The sequence below is a fragment of the Astatotilapia calliptera genome, chromosome 23, assembly GCF_900246225.1.
Source record: "Astatotilapia calliptera chromosome 23, fAstCal1.2, whole genome shotgun sequence".
NCBI lineage: Eukaryota > Metazoa > Chordata > Actinopteri > Cichliformes > Cichlidae > Astatotilapia > Astatotilapia calliptera.
The window spans coordinates 12321327-12348883 of NC_039323.1; the positions used below are offsets into that span (position 1 = coordinate 12321327).

The window sequence follows — 27557 nt, forward strand, 5'->3', positions numbered from 1 at the left end:
CTGTGCCAAACCAAATAAGAAGAGCTTGCAAACAAACAGTTTTAAAGGGCTGAACATGAAGATAGGTTTGCATGCTTTCTGCAACTGAATGCTATTTCCAAGCTGCAAACTTGTATTCATGGTTATTATAACAGAACGTGAATGCAGCCTACACTTTAAAGTCAAGTGTATCGCATTTGATACATTAATATTATTTTATTTCATCAGAAGGATCAATAAACATTTGATTTCTTTTAAAAATCAAGATTTTTCTGGGAATTATTTCATGTTTCAGGCTTTAAAGGCCTGTGATAGTCAATATTAGAGAAAAAGCTTTGATATAACCTGTAGAAACGTGAGAAGGTTAGTGATGGAAACACAGATGTACCTGACTTTCAGTCAGGTGACTGCAGCTCAAATCCCGTTTGTCTCAGTTCCTTCGACTGAAGGTTTCCTCTGTTTAAAAATGCATTTCCTCCTCACTGTTATTAAGAGTTTAGTCATGAAGAGTTATTGGGTTTGTAAGGCTCTTCCAATATAAAGTCTTAGCATACATTGATGCTGTATAACCAGAATCCTTGATTAACCCGGGGAAAGCGTTCAAAGTGCAGAGCAGGCCAAGAGTGCACCTAGGATCTTCTGATCAGTGATCGGATGCGTTATCCATTCCACCAAGGGAGAAATCTACTTGTCGTGTTTATGCTGCTATCAATAGTATACAGCGCCACAAAATCAAATCAGAAATCAGTGCTTTGAATCCCATGTTGTCCTTAAACAAAGCTAATGACTTTCACATGATGGGTTAGCTTGACCTACAGGTTGCAGGGAGTGCCACTGGCCCAGTTCATCAAGAAAATGTCACTTTTTCTTTAGTCTGGCATTTAAAATGTGTGCATAAAGGGACAGAAGGAATAACACATTCTTTAAGCATGGAGTGTGGTTTGATGCTGTGGACATGTGATGTTGGTGACAGCTTATTGTGACTTAGAGTATGGCCTTGCTGAACGGGAAAAGCAACTTAAACAGAGCTAAATCCTTGTTGAACAGATGTGAGCCAGATGTTACTGCCACAGAGACCCCCACGATAGATTTAACAAACAAGTGGACTGCTACACGAGCCAGATATAGATGTATGTATTCAAAGGAGGAGCAGAGGAACATGCAGTTGTTGTTCCATCAAGCAAGATTAAGCCATCGTCTCTTTCACCACGTCGATGTAGCAAAAAATTTATTCACTCAATGTGCGTATTTATATGAACGGATGAAACTGATTAAGCATCTTGCACTCATCAGATTACATTCCATACATGCAATGCTACAGCCGAGATGATGAAGGTTTTTCATGCTTTATCATCGCTGATATTTTGGAACTAAAAGCAGTCGGATAGAGTCTGGGAAGCTTTAGCAGACGCAGATGTGTACCCATGGAAAAAGGTGTTCGTAACAAACAAATAAATAAAAACATTAACCAGATGAAGAAAATCTGAATGAAATGAGAATCAAATGGTAATAAGAACAGCGTGGTGGTACGGTGGTTAGCAAGAAGGTCCTGAGTTTAATTCCACCATCAGGCCGAGTCTGATGGTGGGGTCTTTCTGTGTGGAGTTTGCATGGGTTCTCTCTGGGTACTCTGGCTTCCTCCCACAGTCCAAAGACATGCAGTTAGTGGGGATAGGTTAATTAGAAACTCAAAATTGCCCATAGGTGTGAGTGCGACTGGTTGTCTGTGTCTATGTGTTACCTGTCCAGGGTATACCCTGCCTCTAGCCCTAAGATAGTTGGGATAGGCTCCAGACCCCCTGGGACCCTGAAAAGGATAAGTGGAAGAGAATGGATGGATGGTAACACACTACAATAAGCAGAGGTCATTATTCATGAGCATTATTTATTGCTTCAGATCATTGCATTTAAACAACAGTACAGTATGTATCTAAAATCTCAAATGAATCCAACAAATGAAGTAGTGGCAGGCCACGCAGGCATAAAGTCACATGATTCTGTTCAGTCTGCAGAACTAACTCTGCTGAAGTGAGTGTAGAGCATGCAGCTGCTGTGGAGGGCATCACATTATATTCTATTTAAACAATAGTACCTTTTAAAAACGGGAAATGGCTTTCTTGCAAAGGGTTGATGAGAAATGTGAAATGTATTTCATATGAAACAAATATAAAGAAAGGGGTCGGTCATCTTAGCTTAGCATAAAGACTTAAAGTAGAAGGAAACAGCCAGATTGGCTCGGCTTGTTTGTTTCATTTTCTTGGAAAACTTAAAGTTTCCTCAAAGTTCGTTTTCCTGCCCGTGAAACATAGACTGTATAGAAAACACAAACCACTATGATGAAACTCCAAAAGCCGACATCAGCTCATCACACATTTCTTTACATGGTAATCTGTAAAGAAATGTGCACAGCTTACAAGCTCCAGGTGCTGCCCTTCAGCAGACTTCCCCAATGTAGCCAATCAGAATGAAATAAACATCATTCCCAGCTCTAGTCTTTATGCTAAGATAAGGTCTGAACACTGGAGAGCGTCACTACTTACTGCACAGAGAGAGCAGCGTTAATCTTCTCATTACACTCTCAACAAGAAAGCAAATAAAATATTGCCAGAATATAAAATTATTCATTTAGCTCATCGGAATTTTATTTAATGTAATGTGATGAGACACTTGTCACTGAGACCCTCGTCTCTCATGATAACCTGATTAGTTCAAATCAGTCTTTTAATTACATGACAAAGAGTGACTCTGCTCAAAGCAACCAGATATTGGTTAATAATATTTGCAAGTTATTATCAAAGCTTAGAAACAACAAAGTAACCTAAAAAAAATGTCAACATCTCTAAAGCTTAAGCTACTTGGATCATTTCCTAATCCAGTCAATAAAGCGCTAGACTAGAGTAATACTGGTGCTGTATATGCTTTACATAGATGAACCTTACTGGCTTAGTGGTGCCTTTCTAAAAGCTGAGCGTATATACATTTTTCCCAAACTACTACCACACTTGCATACATACAGGATTCTCTACACGAGGACTTGGTAACAGAAGCTGCCACTATCACGTTAGCTTTAAATCGTCCCCCGTTTTATAGGACCAACGGAAACAGGAACAAAACAGTAAATGAGAACTCGCCGTACGAAATGGAGAAAGTCAGCGAAAGCAAACAAGAAGCAGAAACGTTCAAGTAAAAGCTGAAAAACTGGCTTTTGATAAATGTAATAGCAGAGGATTTCAGTGCATTCATAATGAGTTATCACACTCTGAAGGCAACATATTAAGCATGGCTATTCATCTGCTTTTAACAAGGAAGCAAATTTCCATGTGCCCGGGCCCAGCTTCGCAATCCCGGACCTCCGGCCCATTTGTACAAAGTTCGAGTTACAAAGGAGAAAAAAGCCGAGTTCGAGTAATAACACAGGTGCATCTTTTGCATAGCATTTGGCTTTTGCTGAGCCATCATCGAATGTAGACTCAAGGAGAAAATATAAATGCCAAATGCCAAAAAATTTAAAAGATCACAATGTGGCAGAAACGAATCAATAACTGAGTGGTAAAGTGTGACAAATTAAGCTTTTTTTAATCATGTACAAACTCTAAGCAAACATGGCAAAATGTTCTTGAAGCAACGCACATGCAATGTTATCGAACTAGCTAAAAAACATGTCAATGACTCAAGGACTAAGGACTTCTCTGCTGATCTCTGCTGATCACTGGCTCCCTATTGAGATACGTAGCCCAGTACACCAGGTTGAAGGTCCCAAACAGCACGGGGAACACTATCCTGGCCATCTTATCAATCTTGCTGACACTGTTGTAAGTCTTTTTGGGGTCTGGCGCCTTGGTTTCAGGCAGTTTGAGCTGGACAGCCGTGCTGTTTGAAATAGTTGAGATGGACGCGTCCTTCGTTAGGTTGGTTGTGTAATTCACACCAGCTGAACAATTGTTGTTTGGCTTCTTAGACAGAGTTAAAGGGTCTTTCTTCTGTAGAGAAGCAAAATAAAACATTGATTCAATATGCATAAGAAAAAGTGGCACATTCATCATTGAACATAATAAAACAGGTGGATAATATCACAGGCACTCACACACATACACAAGAGCTGAAGGTGAACAATAAAAGATGGCTGGTGAGATCTGAAGGCAGGGATCAACGTCCTTGGGCAGTAATGAACTGGCACTGTGCCACAGCACCGGCACACTGAGCAGAGGAGATATTGATCCGGCTTTTTCAACTTCTACGCATCGCCCAATTCATCTCTTACTTTATTATTATTTGGGAAATAAAAATTTTCACTGCGCCCCCTTTTTCTTCTCTCTCCCCACAGCAGATGAAAGCACGGTTTGGCATACCGTGAACAAACTTCAGCGTTTCACCAATTTTATTCCACTGAGGCAGCACTGATAATAACTTATTTAAACATAATTGACTAAAGAAGAAAGCTGTGTAATTGCTCCTCCTAATCAAGCCAAATGTACTGCCTGAACCATTATCTGTATATAAAAGATGGACAAGCTGAAGCTGAAATTCTTCTAATGATCAGCAGGGGGCGATAATTTTCTTTGGGAAAATGACAGAACATTTTATTTGACATATGACCTCAGTAAATGTTTTCTGATGCGTTTATGGTGTCGGGCGCTAGTTTCACGTCAAATCTAACACAGCATAAGTGGATAATGTAAATCATGGTCTTTATTAGAGTCAATATGTACAACAAATCAGTGTCTTCAGTTTCTCTGTCACATCAGCCCCTACCAACCTGTCACTAATGCGGAAAACCAAGATGATGGTCAAAATCAAGTTAAGGCTTCACGCCAGGACCTCATAGACCAACCCAAACCATCACAGTCTTTTATATACAGTTTATGGGCTACACACAAACATGCAGTAAATTTACACACAACGCATTATGTCTTAACTAGTTAGTTTTTCATTCAAACATATCAAGGGATCCCCTAACAGAGGCATGTTGTACAACAGCGGTCCCCAACCTTTTTTGCGCCACAGACCGGTTTAATGTAAGACAATATTTTCAAGAACCAGCCTTTAAGATGTCGCAGATAAATACAACAAATGAAAATGATACGACTAAGACAAAAACAATTCATAACACAAGGGAAAAGACCCAGAGAAACCGAGTTAATGATAAAAACCTTGAAAACCATAAATTTCACACCCGAGCCTCAACTCTCGCGGCCCGGTACCAAACGATTCACAGACCCGTACCGGTCCATGACCTTGGAGTTGGGGACCGCTGTTTTACAGGACCTTTATTTTTAAATAAAGTGAGCTTGGCTCTATCAAATATATTGAGCTGTAACAACCAGCTGTAACACTGAGAATACAGGCCAACTTTATGTGAGGAAAAAAATCAATTTTCCAGCCTTCAATATTGACTTTAAAAACTACATCAAGATCTGAAAATGTATTTTCAGTTTTCCTGTTCCAAGAATTCCACTGTAGTTAATCAACAAGAATGTGAGTCGAGGGCAGGTTGGAGCACAGCACGTACCTTTGGCATCTGGGCCTCCATTGCTTTTTTCCCATCCCACGCCCAGCTCCTTTTGGTGAAATAATTAACTGTGGCAAATTCAATGAGGGCAGAGAAGACAAAGGCATAGCACACCGCGATGAACCAGTCCATGGCAGTCGCGTAAGCCACTTTAGGCAGCGAGTTTCGAGCGCTGATGCTGAGAGTGGTCATGGTGAGCACTGTGGTCACACCTGGTGGTGCAGAAAACTGGGTCAGTTTTACTCACCACACTTGCTCTTCAGTTTCTATTCCAGCAGATTAAGTCATAAAAACAGGGCACGTATCAAAGTATTAAAGGCAGATTGTGAAGCCGAGTCACAGAAAAAGACATTTAGGAATATTCACTGCACTCATTTCCCAGCTTTATATTCCCACAGCACATGAAATTTGCTAACATTATGTAAAATATCTGAATTCATTTGATTTCTCTCCTTTTTTCAAACGTACCAAACACGGTCCGTGCTGGCACCGATTCGCGGTTTAGCCAAAAGGAAACCTGTGACAGGATTACAGTCATGAAGCAAGGCATGTAGGTCTGAATGACAAAGTAGCCGATCTTCCTCTTTAGGTAAAAGTGAGCCATCATCACGGTGTATTGACCTGTGGAAAACAGCAGAAATTAGCAATTAGTTATTTTAGTTACTCAATTCCGTATTTTAAAGAAAATAACATGGAGTAAAACTGAGCAAAAACTTCTAAACAACACAAAGAAAAGTGGCATTTATATTTAAAATGCTCTTTTATTTGGAAACACAAAACAAAAAAACGAATTAACCAAAAAAAACTTTTGGCCACTTGGGGGCACTGTAACCTATCAGTGCAACACTTTTAGGATAAACAGTTGCATTAACCTTCTATTTGAAGTCATGTTATTAGCCACCTGAGAATGCTGGTCCAACCTCCCGTCTTCTTTTAGCTTTTGTTCTGGTCTCCACTAACTTTGGTTCTGCCTACCACAGCTGAACCACTGCAGGCCAGAGGTTCCTAACACATAGTTTATAAATACATTTTTCTCACATGTATGTTAGGAGTTACTTGCGTCGGGTATCACGTCTGACCCCTTAATCTCTGAGACCTTTTACCTTTCCTGAAACATGTGGCCTGTGAGCAGTTGCTACATCGTCACTCTGCACTCTGTGCTCTACATCAAACCACCCGACAATGCCCTGGCCATCATCCAAATGTGTGAATTCGATTATTTAAAGAAAAAAGGTTTGTGGGGAACTCATCATATCTCGTTAACCAACTGAAGATTTCATTTGAAGGATTTTTTTATTTTTTTTTCCAAAAATCCTGTTGAGCCATGGAGTCTGATAAACTATAGAAAATCCACAGATGACTGCTGCTTTCTCCTGGCAAAATCCGATTTTTCTGTCTCACTAATCCCTTGTCACAATCTGCATCCTGTATATCTCTCTCTCGCTTCCTCCCCCTCTCTCTCTCTTTCTATGTGCATGCATGCGTGTGTGTGTGTGTGTGTGTGTGTGTGTGTGTGTGTGTGTGTCTCTGTGTGTGAAAGACAGTCCATCCCATTCTGTCAGGCCAGGCCTTTGATTGGGGACGTACATCCTTGCCTTTGCTGAGCGAGAACACTAAAACAGACCTGGATCAGCGGTGATTACAAGCAGGTGCACAGATGACTGAAGCAGAGGGGGGCTGAGAGGGACCGCAGGAAAGTTTTGTGAGATGCAACAACGAGCATCATGTTCTTAATGAAAAGGGCACCTGTGCTGCCTTCGCTCCGAGGACTAGCAGTGAGCAGCCCTGCTCCGTGGTGGCACGGCCGGGCGAACCCCGCTCTGATCTGACCGCCTGCTGGGATTGGAAGTGGATGGAAATCTCCGAGGCGTGAAAAAATGCAGTTGTGGTGGATTTTACTGTTTGGTTTTTGGAGTGTCTGTGGAGAACTGCCATTCATAGCAGAGAACAACGCAGCTATGTTGGTCAACTGGTGAGTACATTTCGAAACCATCTGTTGAGCTTTGCCGCTTTTAATTGTAACCCGGTGTCTTTAACCAAGTGAAATCACAAGTATTCTCAGCTCAGCTCCTCCTCCTCTTCTCACATCATCCTCAGCTTAGCTTGTGAGGTCAAAGGTCATTTCACTGTGAGCACCTTGCTGAGCTATTCTCGGCTTGTTAAAGAGGGCTTGCACCCCAGATTAGTGATACTAATTAAGGACACGATGGCTTTGTGTGTCTGCCCTCTTTAACCAGTCTGAGCTGCAGGGGTGTGTAAAGACAGAATTGCTGTCTATGGCAGAATCTCATCGGTTACTGAGTCTCGGTCTTCCTCCTGTGTAAGCATAGCTGGCTTATTCTTTTTACCATGTAAGAAGCATGTGACGTGCCTCTCGACAAGTGTTCACTTTTCATACACCAGCCAGTGTAAACACCGGCTTGCACCGGCAGATACTGGATCAAGATAGCTATTTCTGTATACATCACACTATAGGAACTCCTCCTCTGTGACAGACTCTCCACCAACAAGCAGCAGAATTGTATTATTGTACTTCTTTACATAACAGAATTAAGCAGATGCCATTTGCCCCCCACCCCACATGCCTCCACTCCAGCAGCCAATCCCTGCGCTGTGACGTCACTTAGTAAAAGCACAACTGATGGGCCTGCAAACGGATTAACCCTACAGACCCAATGGCTCAGACCACGGATAAGTGGTTTTTTTTCACCCCCCCTCCCCTTCCCAGCACCATCCTATCTCTTCTCTTTGCAGAGACAGCTGGCTATGTGTGGGAGGCATCCTCAAATCCTTGTGATTCATTCATTGTCTCTATCCTGCTTGATTTGAAAACAGTTTCTTCACACAATATCTTTGGAACACTATAATAACACGGATAATAGGGTGGAAGTGAGGGCTTAACACAGCCTGAAGCTGGGGTATGACCGCTGCAGTAAGAAGGGAAATAACGGCGAGAGCTAAGACGTAAGAGGTCGTGTGTGTGATGCTGTGGGATGGTTCATCTGTAATCTGAGTCCATTTACTCTTCGCTTTACCTCGGCTGGTGTAGATGTCCTCTGTGCCCGCGTCCTGACCAATCAGGTGATACTGGTTGAGCCGGGACCCTTCCTCCGCAACCACCACCGAGTCAGCCGCTTTCTCGGTCCACCTGTAAACCACCTCCGAGACCGGATAAGCATCTAAGAAAACAAAACACAAAGATGTGCAGTCTTTTAAGACTTTGTTTCAATTTTATTTGGATTTATATCAGGAAGTAATTTTATCCAGTTTCATTAACCGCCATGTTCACAGTTGGTTTCAGGGCAAACAAAAAAGGACAGAAAAAAACACTACAAACTTTTAAAACACCATTTAAAGGACTTTTCAACACCTACACATTTCAGATTAGGCGTTGAACGCAATACTTACTGTTCATCAGAGAAAAAAGAACTTATCTGATATTCGCCTGGACTCAGTTTTAATTACATCGCAAAAATATTCTTGAATCTCCCATTTATGAGAAACAGTCCAATAACTAATATCACTCTTTGCTTCAGGAACAATTCTTTAAAATAACATAAACATCGATAATGTCTATGTCCAGATTTGACCTTTAACCTTCTACATAAACTCCCCGAGTCTTCCAGTTTTATAATAACTGCTGAATGAATTCTTGAGTTGTGATCAAAAACACGATTTGTTTAAAATGTGGACACATGGCTGAACTCATTAACTGCAGGTGAAGAGTGTGTTCATTCTCTGCAGCTTTGTGGAGACTCGATAAAAGACATCGTGATGTTGCTCACTGGTTTTGGAGCTCTACATTCTGAAGCCTCGGTGCTAATATGTTGGCCGTGGTGTTCTTTCGGCAGCAGAAAGTGGCCAAGGTTGGGTACAGAGTTTATAGGAGCGCCACACAGACATGAATGCCTGCTAATTAATTCTCAGTAGTAAGTAAATAATTAAGTAAAATCCTAGAATTCAGTCACCAAAACTGGAGACTTTTTGGACGTGCATTAAACACTACAGCAGCGATGCATGTCTTTGTAGCAGCCTGTAATAACGCTTACTCGTGTCGACTATTTTAGCTGGCTTTGCTACTTAGCTTGTTTTAAACACGGCACTCTGAATATCTGTAATAAACTATAAAACTACCATCAGTGATATCGCTGAGGTGAGACATCTGCACAGAGTCCATCAAAGACTCAAAGAGGTTTGAGATGACTAAACTCCAAACCTCATTACAGAAACTACCTTTATGTTGCCAACATCATTTATATTTCTTTAATTTCATGAATAAAAGGAACTCTGAAGCATGCAAGCGTGAGAGTAGCACAGCTGTTTCAGTGGGTCTGTCATTAACTTTAGTTTGCTTCGTCCTTCCTGTCCGTCAAAGTGAAAAACGCTGAAGTGACTGACTGCTTCTGACGCTTTCAGAAAGGATTCGAATATATTATTAGAACAGAAATAAACGGTCTGCTGAATGAATGTCATGTCATGGATTAAACAACACACTCGCACACATAAGCCCCCCCCCCCAAAAAAAACAACAACAAACAAAAAAAAGAACAAAAGTCCTAATGCCACACGAGCCGTCCACCCACGGTGCATGTTCACAATATTATTTTGTGTCCCCTGTGAGCTTTTACTTCCTGTTAAGCAAAGATGAGTTTGATAAATGACATGTTACGTGAATGAAATTATGTAAGAGCTGCATTTTTAGTCACGTCAATGTTCAGATACAGGTGCTGTTTAACAGGAAAAGCAAAAAAAAGTTCCAAATGACTGACAAATGCTAACTTACTGAGTATGATCCAGAAATCCAAAATGTGCCACAAATATCCAGCAGTGTTCATGCAGATGCACTAAAAGGGCCCCAGTCCCTGGATTTTGAGTTCATAGTTTCTTTCTTCTCGAGAATGATTTATGTGATTTATGGACTCTTTATGAGTTCTTCATTCTTCTTTGCTTTAAGTTGATCTCTTTGTGTTTTTATATGTTTACTTTACTCCTTGTCAGGTTTATCTACCGATGATTTTGTGGAGTTTGTTTTTAGTTAGCTTCCTCTCTCTTTCTCCTCACTCTTTTGTATCTTATGTCCAAATTTGCTTCGTTTTTATTTTCTTAACTTATTTCAGCTGCGTCTTTTTTTTTTTTTTTTTTTACCTCTGGTGTATGTACAGCCTCAGTCTGAGTCAGAGTGTCTGTTTGTCTTCCTTATAGTTGCACCTCCATTTGTTTAGCTTCTGTCTGAAAATCCTTCATTTTTGTTTTCTATTCATTGTGTCAAAAGCTACACTTGCAAAACATTTTTCTTAATTTATCACGAAAGTGTCCTCATGATGAAAGTCAGTTACTTAGCTAAAATAGTGATAATACCAGAGCTCTTTGAAAGAAAAGTCACCAGTGTGACTTCATTACACAGAGATTAAGTTGAAGTCGCTGTCAAGAGCTCGTGTGTGGCTCTAACATAATCGCCCTGATGTTATATGTGGCACAGTGAGGGGGATTGCTGTGACACGTCAGACTCTTCCTTTTGCTGCCACTACCTCTTCATCCTCGTGCATTTCAAGCTCAATCTTTCATTCATAGCTTCGTTTTAGAAACAAGTGAACTCTGCAAAACGCAAAGGCGGCGATCCCACGCACGATCCCAAGTACAAACTCCACACGTACTGTACAGTAGATGCATCTGTGTGTCTTTCTCTCTCAGTTGTACCGCAGTGCAGAATCCAATCTAACAGTGTTGCACTAATCCAGCAACTGTGGTGTTAGAAGACTTCACTGTAATTTAGATTGACCCCAGTCAACCAGGCTGTGGATTATCGTCTTAAAGAGGCTCCGCGTTGCCTCGAACGAATCTTTGTACATCCGAGTCACAGAATACATTACGCGCTGCACCTACTGTAACACTTCACCCACACTTAAACAGTTCAGAGAGCTTTGTCTGTAGATCGAGGCTTATACACTTGTTGGGAGACAAAAGACCTTTATATAATGACTAAGCCATTCATTGCTCTAAAATAGAAAAAATGAACTTTAAGCCAGTGTCATCACAGACTGAGGGTTATATATGGCACTTTGCTCAAAACCGCTTTCTGCACAGGCTGAAAAGGAGTCTGTGCTTTTTTAGAGAGTTTCTTAAAATATAAAAACGATTCAGAAACAACAGCCACAACGTCGCTGTTTTCCATCCTGCAGGTTGGAGGACTGTCACCTCGTTCTAAAGACTGACCTCAGAGTTATCATTAAAGTGGAGAGAAAGCCCAAGATACCGTAGATCACACTGGTTATGAGTCTGAAAGAGGTCGCTGCTTTAGACTAAAAGTATTCTTGAAAATAAAGTTAAGCCACAAACTGTCATCTTTTACACTCTTTCCAGTCTTCAAGCTAATGGTAATTCCCCAAATCAAACTACACTGCAGTCTGGAAACTCTAAGTAGCACTTTTTGCATATTGGCTTTCGTAATGAAAACTCACCCTTTTCTTTTTCCATAAATCTTTATGATTGAGTTCCAGTTTCTTTGTTTGTATCTGCTATTTACTAGAACTTACTCACTGTCGGAGCCTCAAGTGGGCGTTCAAGGAACTGCAGATTTTAGCTTTCTTTTTTTTTTTAAGCCCCAGGGGGTGTTGGTTGTTTACAACAGCGTACCTTAAAGGTCAGTGTGAACAAACCTAAAAACAGGTGAAACACTTCCGTTGTGTCAACCCTGATACACTACAGTTCTTAATGACAATGTATGCTCACAGTGAATACACTTTATTCTCTGTAGCCACTTCTACATAACACAACAAACACACAAGACAGCAAATAGTACTTTAAAAAGGTTAAATATGAAAATTTTCTTGGCCACTCATTTCTCTTAAAATAATGCAAAAAATACATATTGTTTTTATGTTATTGATTTACAGATATGTAGGAAGATTTGGACCTGATTTGGTTCACCAGCTCGTTCCACATAGTAAAAAACATTTTTATTTTATGGTAACTATGAGAGAAATTCAAACATTTATTACAAATATCAGCTATAAAGTTTAAAAAAATGTTATTGCATTACAGCTGTTGCAACAAAACCACAAACCTTACTGCTCATCACAGTCGGCGAACAAGCTCAAACACTCAGAAACTTCATCTGTAAAACATCTTTACATACAGGAAGTCACTGTACATGTGGCCCATAAAGCAGCCAGTGTACTTCAGACATGCCTGAGAAAATCAGAGAGACCCAAAGGGTTGAAAACACTCATTACCACTCAGACGGGTGGTGGCGAGGCCACTAGTCTCGTGTGAGTATATTTTAAGCATAGGAGATTTCTTTATTAAAAGACCCAAACATTGAGACGCTTCTGCATAAACTGCAGTGTTAACGGGAGCTGTATATCACAGTAATAGAATCAGGCCTACGTCTGTCTAAAACCTATACAGATACACGTGGACATATAAATACATTTATTAGTAACCAAATTAAAAACATCCTTTTCAAAGGTTTATGTCATATTTTCAGTTTAACTGTGACTCTGTTCCCTGTTTCGGTCCTGATAGTGTTTTCTGCCCATCATTAAGTGCAAAAAAGAGACAAATGAAAGTAAGAAATCATCCTGATAAATGTGGTTTGTGTGCATATATCTGAACATGGAGCACTTCTATTTATCACCCAGAGTGTAATCTAAAATTAGAAAAAACAGCCTTTCAGACTGAGTAAGAACGTTCGTCTTACTTTGTTTTGTATTTGCATTTCGGTTCATTTACAGGTGCATGAATGATCTGAGCAATTACTTCAGCTGTGAAAAATTGAGACGCCGGCAAGAACACGACTCCAGATTAGCATTTTCCCATGCTAACACTCAAACATGAGGACAGAATAGTGTCGCAAGAGTCCAGCACGCTAGCGTGCCATGTTAGACTTTTTCTTGTATTATGATGTTTTTTAACGGCGTTTTTACTGAGGTACAAATAAATCTTTGTAAATTCAGGCAAAAAGAAACCATCTGTTATGGCGAGTGAATTGTAATTAAGGCTGTACGACAGTTGGCACACACACTGAGATTGTGAATCGACTGCTGTAGACGAAAACTTCACCAGAATTGTCGGCTCTTTTTCAAAAGTTGGTTTGGAATTTTGGAAGTCGTATGTAAGGAGGTACACTAAGAGAATCAAAGAGACTACAGGTGTAATGTGACTAAAACAAATTAAGATATATACGCATGGTCACGTGGCCACCAGTGTGACCACAAAACAAGACCTGCGTGTTGCTCTGGTGTATTTACATCAGGTAAAGGCTTTCTGTGCATCACACACTTCCTTTAAATTGTGTCACAGCGATGAGCGACAGCAGGCACACAGACACTGGTGGTTGTACAGTTCAGTCCATGAAAGGTGATTAACACAACAGCAAAGGAAAGGTCTACTGTAGCTTTGAAAGCTTTGAGCTCACGGGTGAGTGCTGTCCATTAGGTCAGAGGATTAGCTTGGGTTAATGGAGTTGGAGAAAACAGGATGTATCGCACGTTAACTTTTACAGCTCACAGCCTTTCACCTTCATCACGATAGATCACAACTTAGCAAAGCTACAATAATACATACTGCAGCCACACTTCCATCACTGCTTTTGTTGAGCTTAATTATTTGTGTTATTTGGACAGTTTGGAATGATTTCCACTTATTTTATTTTTGTAGTTAATACTGATGGTTAACATAGCTTTCAGCCTTTGATGGGTTTTCACATTTTTCCATTCAAGGATATCAAATTTTAAAAGAATCTTCACAAAATTAAAGAGATTCTGTTGCTTTTTTGTTACAACTTTTATTGTCAGTGTTTTTTCTTTGTGTATTTGCAATGAGCTGCTGTATGCAATAGACTTTGTCTGTTACACTAAATCTGCAAGAAACCAAGCAACTAGTGCTGTATTTAAACTTACATAATTAATTTAAAGTGGCGCTTTTATGCATTTCCTTATTTCCTGTCATAAATCTTCTGTTCCAGTGGACACTGGCATTATAAAAAGGCTCAGTATTTACACACAAACCCCCTGTGAGCCCAAAGCTCCGCCTGCCAACTGATCTCAGTTCACTCATTTCATCACGGGTGTTATACTGTTGGATCTGTGTGATGTCAGTGAGAGTAGATACATGGCCATTCCCCTTACTTTCGGTTTTAACCTTCTGTTTATGACTGACAGCCAATCAGAGCAAAGCTCGCTTGCCTTAGAATGGAGAGGAGGGGTAGCACTAAGGTCCACCTTGATATGAGGAAGAAAACCTTGATCTGTGAATCATACAATATTAAAAATATGGAGCTAAAAATGAGAAGAACAGCTCCTCTGTGAGGAGGTTTCGATTGTCAGGGATCCCTGATGGACTTCAAGTAGAGTTCATCAACTTCACAGCAGTTGTTCTCTTAATTAGCTGCTGCGATTATCCCTGCACTTGGTTTCACCTGCCGGTAAGGTGACCAAAGTAGCTGTGGGAGCAGCTAAGTGTCAGCATGCGGCAAGCGCACTCATGAGGACTGCGATCACTACGTCATGTCAGTGGCAGGGAAAGCCTCAAATGCTAATCTGAAGCTTACAGAACAGGAGCTCCCCAGATATTTTTGGACCGTGTGAGACAAGCTGACTAACATAGAAGTCACGTGGAAGGTGGCGGTTTGGCGGTTCATGTGCAAAAGTATGTCCAGATTTCTAAGGTTACCTTGGTGGTAAATTTAGATTTGGTGTGTGTGTTTATGTCTCTAGCTGCTTCCAGTGTGTGTGCATGTAGGGTAGCTGTTTCAGAAATTTCCCATTAAATGTAGCCGAGCCAGTGAAGGGTGCAGAGGAGCAGCCCTGACATGTTGATTAATGGCTTCATCAGGAGGAGTGTGTCAGTGTCTACATGGCTCTCCTGCACCACCGCAACAATAGCTTTACACCTGAGGGACACGGCCTGTCAAACGCACTAACGTTCATCCGTCCCTATGCCCTCTGCATGGAGAAAAACACTGAAACCGATGCCATGTCAAAACTACATGCTGCTTTTCTTTCTGGTGTACCCCCTTTTTCGAAAAGTTTGCTAACTATTTTAACATCACTCTAGTTCCGGATGCTGACATAAAACATTTACATCACACCTTTTCCTGTATTATTAAAGACTCATTATGTGCAGTGGGCATTTGCTTGAAGGTGCATTTACTTACAGCTTCCAAATTTAAGGGGACAAGCATGAGCATCCATTGGAAAGTCCTCCAGCTGCATGGGACATTCAGCAGAGATGGTAAGCCTGAAAGAAAAAGGCAGAAAATGAACTGACTACATCATTATCATGATCACCTCGTTCACAATTAAACACAACCCCTTATTATAAATTGTGTTTAATGTTGTAAACAGCCATTTATAAACAGAAATCTCCCTTTGTCTTCATTAGTGTCTCAAATAATTAACGGTAGAGCGAAAAGCAATTTTCCCAGTGTAGAGCAAAAAGCATCTGAACCAGCAGAGGGACCCGTGATGAGCTTTGGTCTGTGGAGAAAGGATGCCACCTGTCTGTGGGAATACAACAATGCACAAATGAAGCTTCAGTGGAAATAAAAACGGGGAAACAAATGAGCTCATGTTGGATCTAAAGTGTGAACACAGCTCAGCCACACAGGCAGCCAATGGACCACCAGGTCTTATATAACACTGCCATCTGCTGGTCACATGGAGAACAATGAGAGCTGCTACTATTCAAATGAATGCACCATGGTAACAGGACGTGCTATATTTGACATATTTTCTATTTCAGTATACAAATCCTGTGATCACTTGATTAACTTGATTTCTTGTGTACATTCACCTTGTTTCTACTTTTGTATTTGGGGGCGTTGTTTGACGTTTCTTGGTTGTAGTCTAGTTGTGACCATTTAGGAAAGTTTACTAAACTTTGCCCCACGGCTGCTCCTGATCTGCTTGCCTTCATCTGTATGACCCAAACGTTGGATTTGCTCTCTCTGGTGTATTTTTGTCTTACTTGGTGATCATTACAATTCCAGGTGTGGTTGTGACTCTCACATTGATTTAAATAATGGATCATAGTATGTTTTCCACCAAGAATACCTCACAAACAGGGCCGTCAACCTCCGTTAAGTGTATGAATCACATTCAGTCCAGTTGATCTGTGCAACCATTTCAAATATCTAATTTTCCCTTTCTTGAGTAAAAATGTGTGAGTTCACTCGCATTTAATGAACCCCTCTTTTATGAAACAGATGATCAGTCTGCTGCGAGTACATGTGCAATTTATCGCTCATAGTTGATCTTGTGAGGTGTCAAACCTCCACAAATCTAAGGAATTATATATCTAAAAAAACACAAGACTCAAGACTCCAACAACACACTGAAATCTACAGATGTGGATGTCCATATATTTTTATAACAGTGCTGATATTATTTAAAACATGTGCTTATTAATCACATTAAAATAACATATTCTTATATTGTTATACTATATTACTTTTATTTCACTTTTAATACTTTGACACTTGCGCATTAAACATTGTAACGCAATGCAAAGTCTCGATTCAAATGTGCAACGACACCTGCTCGGTCTTGTTGTGCTGAGCAAACTGACGGCAGACAAAACTAAAGAAGATATTTCTGCAATATTTTGAAGTTACTGCAGTTACTTTATATGCAGTACAATATCAAATTAAAGTTCATTTTATTTTTTCCTCAAAGTTTTTAGTTTTGCCACCAATTTTTTTGCAGCAAACGTTAGTTTTGAGTTTTAGTTGACTGTCATAATCCTGCACAGCAGAAGGATTTCTTCATTTTGAACCACATCTGCTGTCTCGGCTGTTTCGTGTGAATAAAATCCACACGGCACAGAGCACGAGCCTCGATGTGAGAGAGAGAATCAAAGATGAATACAGATAAGCTTGGGATTCACTGAATACATCACAGAGCAAAATATACTTTCTAAAAAATTGTCACTGCTCGCTGTGTCTGAATAGGACCCCCTAGTGGTGATTGTGTTATATTGTTACAGCCGATTATCTGACTGGAGGAGTTGAATTTAGGTTTTGTTGTTATTGAAACATGCGACATATGCTGGAAAATATAGTTGTCCTTCTTTTCAGTTTTTTGCTTCACTCCTTTCTTGAACAGAGAATAACATCTTTATGGATTTATAAACCAATCTGTCTAAATGACAGCTCTGAAAGCAAAAACATGCATTAACTATCGTAGTCAAAGGAGCTTGCAAAGAAAAGCGTCTGGACTTTAAGTTGCTTGAAGACGTTTCACCTCTCATCCGAGAAGCTTCTTCAGTTCTAAGGTCAAATGGTGGAGAGTCCCAGATATAAACCTAGTGGGAGTAACCCCCCCACAGAGGGACAAAAGGACCCCCTGATGATCCTCTAGTCGCCTGAGCCAAGGTGGGAAACTGGGCGTGGGTCCCAATCAGCCAGAGTTTCGGGTGTGTTCATTGTGAAACCTGGCCCCACCTTATCATGCGAATTCCTGAGGTCAGATGGCCCAGGATGTGAGTGGGCGTTAAGGCGTCTGGGAAGGGATCTCAAAACTGGATTATAGATGGCAGAGAGTTGGTGTCGTAAACCCCCGCCTCTGTTCAAAGATGGTCGCTCACAGAGTCAGCTCGCTGACTGAGAACCTTCACAGACATGCATTAACTATCACTTTTCATGGCATTAAATAGATGGAAAACTTGAGAAAGATTATTGATAAAACAGTTTAAATAAATTAAACGTAAGGTAAAAGCATCACTAATATTATCCTGGTATTGTTTCTGCTGATTGCCATGTCAGCACTTACAGTATCGGTACAACAGCAGGTGTTTAATTCTGTCCTGTTTTAGATTAATTACTCCTAAGTGAATCATGTTTGACACACAGCGTTTTGTTTTGAGACTTCTACATCATCAGATCATTTAGTTAGTCAAACACATACAGATGTTAATAAATCATACTGACCAATAAAAAGAGTGCAGGTAAATTACCAGATGATTAAAAGGATGACTGATGCTTTCACTATGTTATTTCACCGAGGTCCATGTTATTGGATTATTAGGAAGTTATTGCGTGTTTTGGGCCATATTGTGCATAATGTGGCATTGCACTGTCTGGAAGAAACCTTCATGTTTCTCTAAGGGATCTTTTCATCCTACAGCAGCTGGGGCACTGCACACTGCAGAACGACGAACGCAGGAGAGGAGAGTAAGACATGGCTAAAATGTTCCGCTAATAACCTCGTTCCCAGAACACAAATGCATTAATGGGCTGCCTTGAACTCGTTTCTAATGGCTCGTTGCGTTGGAAAATGTGCTGTAGATTTGTAGCAATTTCAAAGTAAGAGGATCAATAATGATTTTTGACACGCAGCCATGTCCATTTCCTCAAACTTCCTTTGTTAATATTTGATTTGCAGGATTTATTGACCTGATAAGATGATGACGCAGCACTGAAATGAAAGTGGATGTAAATGAGATGGTTCTATCTAGAATACATTTCTTTCCACAGCACAGAGTCTAATGTATTATGCATCCACAAGCCATTCTCTGAACTAATAATGAGTGGATTAGTATGCTTTATGCAAGGAAAAAATCTCTTTCCAGTTGTTAAGGCGGCACAAACTGAGAACAAGACGCATTCTTGAACTGTATGCATCCTTTGAAAGAGCCAGAGCATGTGAAATCTGGGCTGCGAACAGCTCGTGCTGTTTTCAAAGTAAAGCTTTCTGTGACGTGGTGACAGAGTTAGTTAATAGTAGAGGAGAGAACAGAGCACTGGGTCAAAGCAAACATTTCCAGTTCCCCTGACCTCCAGTTTACAGTGTGAGGACAACATGATGACGCATCAATGCACCACTGAGACACAGAGTATAAATGTGTGGGCTGTATTAGAGCAGCGGGGGTCTTAAAAACCATTACCAAAGGAATATCGCAGACTGATAGAGGTTTCAGTCATCGCTCCAGGTTTAATTGGATTATACAATATCTTTAAACATGGCTAGCCAGCTCTTATGAGTCAAGGTTTGTAATGTAAGACTGGCTGGAAAAGAAATGCTTTCAGTTCAAGCTGGATAAAACGTTTGCTTACCTCATGGTGTAGAGAAGAGTCCCATCATCCTTCAGCCGCAGCAGCTTGTTAGGTGTAGTCATATTATGTGCAATGGACTTTTTCCCGTTGAGGAAGAAGGTGTCAGGGGTCCAGATGTTGCTGGCTAGAAGATTATTCAGGGCAAGCATTTCCATCGGGCCTTTGAAGCAAAGTCGCTCATCCTTCCAGCTTTGGCGGAAGAATACGTCGATGGTGTATTCCTGCAGGAAAACAGCTCAGACCCATGAATATGAGAGAAGTCACGTATGCATCTAAACAAATTGATGGAATAAAGAAAGTTTATGATGATTAACTAGTGCTCAGTCATGAAATTGTCTGTTTCTCCTACAATAGTTCAACAATAGTTCACAGTTCTTACAGGAATTGGTACATTTTGTTCATATATTTTGTGAGGTTTTTTTTTCACTCCTTTTTGCATAAAAATGACTAAAAACTGTGATTAGAAGATTATGGAATATTTGCTTCAGATAAAGGAAACAGTATTTGGCATGAGAAACACAAACAAAGCCAATAAAAAGTCATCCTTTGTAAAATATAACAGAGTTACGTGTGATCGCACTCGGGCTCATTTGAGGGTTAAGAAGGAGCAGCAGAGTGATTAGTGAAATCTAACATCATGCAGCTTAGGTTCAGGTGTGATCCCTTCACCAAGCTGAATGTGTGATCGTTGCCTTTTATTGGTGTGTTCAACAACATTATGCAAAAATCAAGCCATATTTCCTGAATCGTGGTTAAGAGGTGAAAAATGGAAACATTTAAATCTGTTCAATTCTGGCACAATTTGGATCACTTTCTTCAAACCTGTGGAACAGGACGGTAAAAAAGTAGACTTGTAATTTCTGTAATTAAAGTTCTGATAAGGCCAGGTTTTTAACTTAAAATATGTATGCATTTAGTATATTTGCAGTGTGATTATTACCATTTCGGTGTCAGAGACCGGACCAAAGCTGGTGACAAAGATGTTGGTTTTGATCTCCGTCACCTTCTCTGTAAGAAAACACAGAACACAGTGAGCCTCCAGAGCAGACATCAGCATCCACAACATCATCTGGTCTAAATATGAGGGACTAGGTTCTTGCTTCTTTGGGCAGAGATTAAAGTTTAACAGGCCAAATCTCTAATTTCATTTTATCTGAAAAACTAATCCAGTGTGACATTTGGGTTTGTAAAATTTAGGTTCTTCCACAAAAAATAAATAAATAAAAATAAAATTAAAAATGGCATATCGTGGATTATTTGATGGGGTGACTGCAGTCCATCTTTTGAAAAGTCACTTCATCTCTGCTATGTTTAATACTGTTTAAGCCACGGTAAGATTTTTATGCCTGCATATTGTTCAGTAATTAATGCATGACACCTTTGAAGCTGGGCCAGTGGGCATTCTCTATATTTTAATGTTTATGTGTTTACACATCAAACCAGATTTTTGTTTTTCAGTTTGATAAATATAATTTATGGGAACTTAACTTTACAGTCGCTGCAGAACAAAGGACCCACCGTCCAACCAGAGATGAAGTGGTTCTCTCAAGGTCACAGTAGCACGCTGCATACTTCACAGTGCCATTAAATCATACTTAGCTGAGGTCATAACAGCTCGTCATGTGTCTCGTGAATACAGACTAATTTTCTGGGCCGAGCAGAAGGCAGATGTTGCGGTGCGGAGCATTTTTTTCTCTGAGGGGAGAAAATTTGTGTCGAGGTTTAAACATTCGCTGGGCTTACCTCCCAATCCGGGCCGGAGTCTGTTGTCGTAACCATCCAGAAGTCCGTCCAGGATGCGCGTGAAGATGGTAATATTGTCATTTAATTCTGCCTCTTTTGGAGTTATCTCCTGGGAGAAGCTGGAGGAAACACAGAAACAGAAAGCTGATCCTGGACACGGGTGGATTAGAAAAAAAAGGATGTCATATAAACACCTTTAACTTTCTGTAAAATTATTTAAAAATATTGAACAATCAATTCCTATTTATTAAGCAATGAGCTGTGAAAAATGTGCCATTACAGTGTGCTAACATTAAGAGTCAGTTCCTTACCTCAGACGGCAGGTGATGCTCGCAAGCAAGACACAGAACCACAGACGCCTCATTGCAAAGCTGCAGCACATTCCATCGCCCATTCCTGAAAAAGACACACACGCAGTAGTTTAAAACTTGAATACCTTTTTTTATTATTACTGCCAGGGCTAACTCTTAGTTCAAAGTAATCAGAACTTAGTTCCGTTTGAGAGCTTTTGAGATGTGACCTTGTTGGCACATCATGTTGCCTTTTTTGGCAGAGGAAACTAAGTCAAATATTAGATGATCTGCACACTGTCCCCCAGAAACTCTGCACTCACTCCAAGCCTATGGGTTCAATAAATCTTTAACAGCTCCACTACAGGAAATGTGTGACAGAATCAATTCAGCATCTCGCAGCGCAGTGGCCATCAGCCTTCCTAAACACTAGGCCAACATCTGTAAGACATGCAGATGTTCAGACCTTCAGCGGAGGTGTGACAAGAAAAAATGAAAAGCTGATAAATATCCAGTGCAGCTTTCACGGCTCAGACATGCAAACAGTGAGTTCCTTCTTTGTTGGAGCCCCTCTATACCCACCCATCTCACTGCAAAAGCCTCTGTTCAAAGGACTGGCGCTGTGTGAGCTCTGCTGCGTGTATATCCAGGTGAAATGCCTCCACCTGTGCTGCATCTACAAGATTCCTTTCTGCACCACAGCTGGACTCTTTTAACCCGCGTCTGTGTTGCTGTGACTGAAGGTACTCTTCACTGAATCATCTGAAGTCCGACACAGATCTCTACAAGCTGATTAAACTCCCGTGAGGAGGACGGTGTCTGCGGGTCCTTCGTAATCAGCAGCAGCAGCATCAGCAGCAGCAGACCTCGGGGATACTCTTTTCTTTTCTAGCCTGTTCACTAATCCGTGCTACTACATCTCATACTGTAGTGGCCTAAAATAACGCGGTGCTGCACAGGAGCCGAGACGCAGTTACCAAAGCTTACCACACAAGACGATGCGCAGTCAAACTTCTCCGCAGGTCTCTCACACACACGCAGACTGCACTGTTCACAATTTGGCATCAATTCCTAAGGCCGACACCTCCATCCGCGCACAATAACTGTATGTTGGAAAGAGAGAGGAAGAAGATGTGGACTGACTTCACTGTCAGCGAGCTTTATTTCTCCCCAGAGCGATTAAAAGGTTGGCAGCGAAAAAATAAAGGCTTCCCAACACTTGTGCTGACTGACCATCCTTTAGTTTGGTCTCCGAGGAGCCGCGAGCACAAAGCCAGCTTAGCAAAAAATCCAATAGTGTATCCAAAGGAAAAGCTGAGTGCAAATGTAGAGTTTGGTGCGAAATGAGCAGGCGAGCGTGCAGAGAAGCGGGAGGATGTGTGGCCAGTGAGCGGAGGAGAGATGCTGTAGAGGGATGAGAGACGGAGAGGGGAAGGGAGGGGGAGGTGGCAGAGGGAGGCAAAAAAAAAGAGGCAAAAATCAAAGTGTCCGTAGTAATAATCCACAGCATGAGAGCCATCAGCAATATTAGCCGTAAAAGCTTTACTTATTTAATGTGAGGTTAAAGCTACACAAACAGAAGTGGCTTATTTTCATTTCAACGCTGTTCTATTGTTTTAACAGGCAGCTGCACTCATGGTATACTGCACTGATCTACTGCTCCCCTCCAGTGCTCTAGTGTATTTGCAAACTACAAATTATTTGTATTTTATCAACATCCAGTGACATCCACCGTACCCACTGTATCTAGACTGTAGTAAAAAGAAGGATGCGTCTACTTCCAATTTATTTATTTAAAAGGGACAATGCAGTTCAACATAGTTCCAATATAGAGCACGAAACTCTGCAATGCTGCACATCACAGTTTATAGCTATTGCTCATTTCCAACCCTTGTCCCTCATTATATATAATACATTTATACTATGTTACAACATTTAGTTACATAAAACCGTAATATATCATCAATATAATATAAAACTATCAAAAATTCGCAGTGTAAGATAAACCTTTTCTCTGTTTTTATAGTGTGTTTTTTTCCGAGTCTGAACAGTAAAGCTGAAGCCCCATGTTTCAAAAGGACAGCAGAGGGCGACTCTTTTTGGTTCGTCTATAGAAGTCTTTGTGAAAAAAGAGCCTACACTCTAAAAAAAGATCTGCTGGCTTAACGTAAAAAAATTAAGGTAACAATTTGCATGGATCTTTTTAAGTTACTTCAGCTTAGCCACTATAGCGTAAATGCCACAAGAGTTCTCTAGTTAGGCAAACTCTATTCCTTACGTACAAACAACATGATTTGCTTTGTCCTCTACAAGCTTAATTAAGTTGAACCAACTTAATTTTAATTGTTTAAAAAATTACTCCATTTAGTTATTAAAACTTATTTTTTTACTTTTATTCTACTCAGAAATATCCATGCAAATTGTTACCTTAATTTTTTTGAGTACTAGTAACTTACAATAACTTATAACTTACAATTATACAATAAATTACACATTGAAATTCCAGTTTTATGATCAAACTGTTTATTAGAACACCAGTCCACCATTCCAGACTCATTGACATTTCAATAGCAGACAAAATTGTTGCCTCCATAAAATAAATGACATAAAACACCCCTGTAAATCTGTCTCAAAAAGACTGAACATTTTGACAGTCATGCTCTGATTCAAGTTTGTTTGTGTTAAAGTGATAGTTTAGGTTTTTTTAAGTATGAAGTACATTGTGAGTGTATTACACACAGTAGACAGCAGTCAGCACATTCCTGCCACCAACACGCACGATAGGCTCAGTTTGTTTGTGTGACTTTGGTAAATCTGAACTAACCCGAACTAACACCAAAGTCACCAAATAACACAATTACACTTACTGATCAAGGCAGCAGGAGACCAGCAACTCCTGTGTGCTGTCAGGTAAAATTGCTGTTTTTGTCCATGGACGCTGGTGGGCCAGAGCGATTGAAACAACAAGCAGTAGAACTTCTCTTTCCTCACAGAAAAGGCTGTCTGATAGCAAAATAAAGCAGTAAACATATTCTTGATATAATGTACATTTAAACTGACATCAGTTTTATTAGGATGGAGGCTCATCTTGCGTGCCGGTGGCCCCGTCTGCTTCTCCGTAGGTGGAGCTTACTGACTGCCATCTACTGTGTGTAATACACTCACAATACATATGTACCTCATATACAGCCTCACTTCAAAAGACCCGAGCTATCATTTTAAAGTGCATTATTTTTAACTAGGTGTACTTAATGCTCAACGCTCAACTTTACACCTACTGCCTACTGTAAAGTATGTAACACAACACATTGCAAACAACAGTGGAACATTTCCCGTTTAATTTGAGGATAGCCTCACTCTTCACATTTTTTAGTACAACAGTTTACTTTTTAGTGACATTACCTTAGGACTGGCTTTCAGATCATCCAGCTCGAGGAATATCTTTTGAAACACTTCAAAAGTGTTTTTCAAAAGTGTTTTTCAGTTCTTTTGGGTAGCTGAGGTTGAGTGCATATATCAGCCCCATTAGCAAGGCACAGGCTCTGGGTACATCCAGGTCTGCTAGGACTTCTGTTCCTTCAAGTATGATCCTTGCGCTGGCTGGATCAGACGTTGTGGCACCTCTGGTTACAATCTTCATCACTTCATTGGTAATATCCCCGCCACCATCCTGGTAGATCAGAATCAATATAAATGTTTTAAGTAATCATACTTATACATGAGAGTAACACAAAATAGGGCTGCAACTAACAATTTTCTCGATTATCTGATTATGTCTGTGAAGGTTCTCTTTGCAAGCTCCTTTGACGATTATCTGATTAGTTGTTTGGTCCAGAAAATGTCAGAAAATGGTGAAAAATGTCAATGTTTCTCAGAGCCCAATATGATGACCTCAAATGTCAAACATATTCAGTTTGCTGTCATAGAGGAGTAAAGAAACCAGAAACGATTCACATTTATGAAGCTGAAACCAGAGAATTTGGACTTCTTTTTCTAAAATAATTACTTAAACCGATCAATCAATTATCAAAATAGTTGCCGATTAATTTAGAAATCAATTAATAATAGATTAGATCGTACCTCTAATACAAAGTATAGTCATGTCTGATTTACCTGCTCTTTGAAGAGATCCTCCTCCTTTTCCCTGAGATACACCACTAAGCCACGGATAGCGACCTCTCGCCTTCTCTCCACAGAATCGTCCTGTGAATAAGAAAAAGAATGTCGAACTGCTCTTCGAGGAGGATGGGTTTTTGATAATTACATCCAAAAAAAAAAAGAAAAAAGGATTGACTTTATATGGCCTGAACTGTACCAATTATAGATTTCCAGTGATAATCAAAATAATGAATTGATCATTTCAAAGAGCCATTTCTCTGAAATGATCAATTCATGAACTTGAAAAATCCAGGTAACAAATAGAAAAACTGCAAAATCTTGCAAATTACTCTGCCAATCATGATCCACATCACCTATAATTTGTTTTATTATTAAGTATTTATAGTTTTAATTGATATTTGTGCCTCAAGCTCTAAACAATAATTTGACATAGTTGAGTTGTAAACAGCTACCTTTTAAGACTCAATATCACCTATTGGAAAAAAAAGTGGATTATCCTATTTGAAATAAACTACATTTCATTCATTCATACCTCTAGCAGCATGTTCTGGATGCGCCGAATGCGCATTTTTGCAGCCCCTCCTCTTGAGGACAGCAAGGACATTATTTTCTGAGAGTACTGGTCCAGCTTTGCCATGAATGTTGTCTCCAGGTTAACAGTGGTGATCCTTCTGAATTCTTGGTTTATCTGTATAAAAAAAAGGCACAAATAGGCACAACATGTTAATGTATACAATTTACTTTAAAAGAATACATACTGCAAATTATCTTATGGAAAAATATTTACCTGAACTGCATCAAAAAGAGCAGGCCATCTTTCTTTCAGGTCATTGATTTTTGGTGCTTGATTGACAACTTCCTGCCTGCGAATGGAGAATGTTATGTTTCCAAATCAAAGATATTTTTTCTTAAGTGATACAACTGCGCTTATGTATCTGCAGTTAACACCCAAAAGAGCAAAATTATATTTTATGTGCTAATGCACACTCAATGTAATGTCATTAAAACAACTAGTTTATGAATGTTACTTAAGATCTTTCCTGTGGCGTTTCTACAACATGGCGTTCGCTTCCTCGCCCGCGTTTTTTGACTGAACTTTGACACAGGCTGTTCTTCAGCTAGGGCTCAATTAACAAACTTCAATCTCACATAAAAATAACTCTAGGACTTAAACATCAAAATGCATCGATGTTAAACCGAATGTATACTCAGTAACCTACATTTGTTTAGTCATGAATGTAAAATGGCCCAGCCTTTTGCTGGTCAAACCTTCATCAACGCTGCAACGATTTCAAAGTAGAAAGAAGAAAAACATGTATTACCCTGTCTTTGCAGAGTTAAAACTACTGCTACAGAAGCTCAGTGTCAATTAACACCATTTGGCTGCCACCGTAAAACAAAACTTAACAAAGACTAATGTTACGGTCGAATTACTTCACAAGTTAGCCAGAAGTGTAACGTTACTAGCTTATCACCACCACTCGCCGAGGAAGAGTTTAGTGTTGTGTAAAAAGGATTTCTTGCAGTGCGTGTTGATAGAGTTAAAGTTAGAGTTATTAGCTGCTGTGAATAAAACAAGGCAAAAAATTGTACTCACCACAAAGCTTTAACGTTTGATAATGTTCCGTACAAAATGCCGCTTCTCTGCTTTCTCTCTTTGCCTCCGTTTCTTTCGATCAGTGGTCTGAGAGCACAACATGTCCGGGCAAGTCAGCCTTGTACTCAGCTTTTAAAGGACGCTTACGAGATTTTTAAGTTGTATTAACTGAATACACTTTCATGTTAAGTTAACACAGAAATGTCTGTTCAAAATCGATATATTACTGAGCTAAGACTGTTTTCTTTATTTTCATTTTGACCAACT

The 27557-nt window shown here is 40.1% G+C and overlaps 3 protein-coding genes across 5 annotated transcripts in view; 1 reads left to right on the plus strand and 2 right to left on the minus strand.

Annotated features, from left to right (window-relative positions):
* gabrg3 (gamma-aminobutyric acid type A receptor subunit gamma3) overlaps positions 1 to 1860 on the minus strand; it is an 84591-nt gene extending 82731 nt beyond the window's left edge. Inside the window, exon 1 of the mRNA XM_026160191.1 lies at positions 1721 to 1860. Coding sequence (XP_026015976.1) covers positions 1721 to 1848 — 128 coding nt within the window. The 5' untranslated portion in view covers positions 1849 to 1860. The remainder of the gene's footprint in view (positions 1 to 1720) is intronic.
* Positions 1 to 27557, plus strand: part of gabrb3 (gamma-aminobutyric acid type A receptor subunit beta3) — a 62487-nt gene that overhangs the window by 4207 nt on the left and 30723 nt on the right. For both annotated transcript variants that reach the window (XM_026160179.1, XM_026160181.1), the window contains exon 2: positions 7033 to 7460. In XM_026160179.1, the coding sequence (XP_026015964.1) occupies positions 7366 to 7460 (95 nt within the window). In that variant the 5' untranslated portion in view covers positions 7033 to 7365. The remainder of the gene's footprint in view (positions 1 to 7032; positions 7461 to 27557) is intronic.
* Positions 1845 to 22967, minus strand: gabra5 (gamma-aminobutyric acid type A receptor subunit alpha5). 2 transcript variants are annotated; one of them, XM_026160184.1, is made up of 10 exons: positions 22562 to 22967; positions 21596 to 21680; positions 21285 to 21403; positions 20482 to 20549; positions 19542 to 19762; positions 15645 to 15727; positions 8524 to 8667; positions 5957 to 6109; positions 5489 to 5700; positions 1845 to 3959 (listed from the first exon to the last, which is right to left on the minus strand). In XM_026160184.1, exons 2-10 carry the CDS (start codon positions 21676 to 21678, stop codon positions 3657 to 3659), a joined length of 1386 nt encoding a protein of 461 aa, XP_026015969.1. In that variant the 5' UTR covers positions 21679 to 21680; positions 22562 to 22967; the 3' UTR covers positions 1845 to 3656. The 2 variants fall into 2 exon arrangements, with proteins under 2 accessions (XP_026015969.1, XP_026015968.1); XM_026160183.1 differs by lacking the exon at positions 22562 to 22967 and adding an exon at positions 22157 to 22515.

Excerpts from the sequence above, each read along its gene's own strand:
- gabra5 (XM_026160183.1), bottom strand. The coding sequence starts at position 22,250 with ATGCAGCACAGGTGGAGGCATTTCACCTGGATATACACGCAGCAGAGC. Across the intron at positions 21,681-22,156 it reads AGGCTTTTGCAGTGAGATGG|GAATGGGCGATGGAATGTGC; the intron begins GTGGGTATAGAG and ends TGTCTTTTTCAG. Across the intron at positions 21,404-21,595 it reads AGCATCACCTGCCGTCTGAG|CTTCTCCCAGGAGATAACTC; the intron begins GTAAGGAACTGA and ends TGTTTCCTCCAG.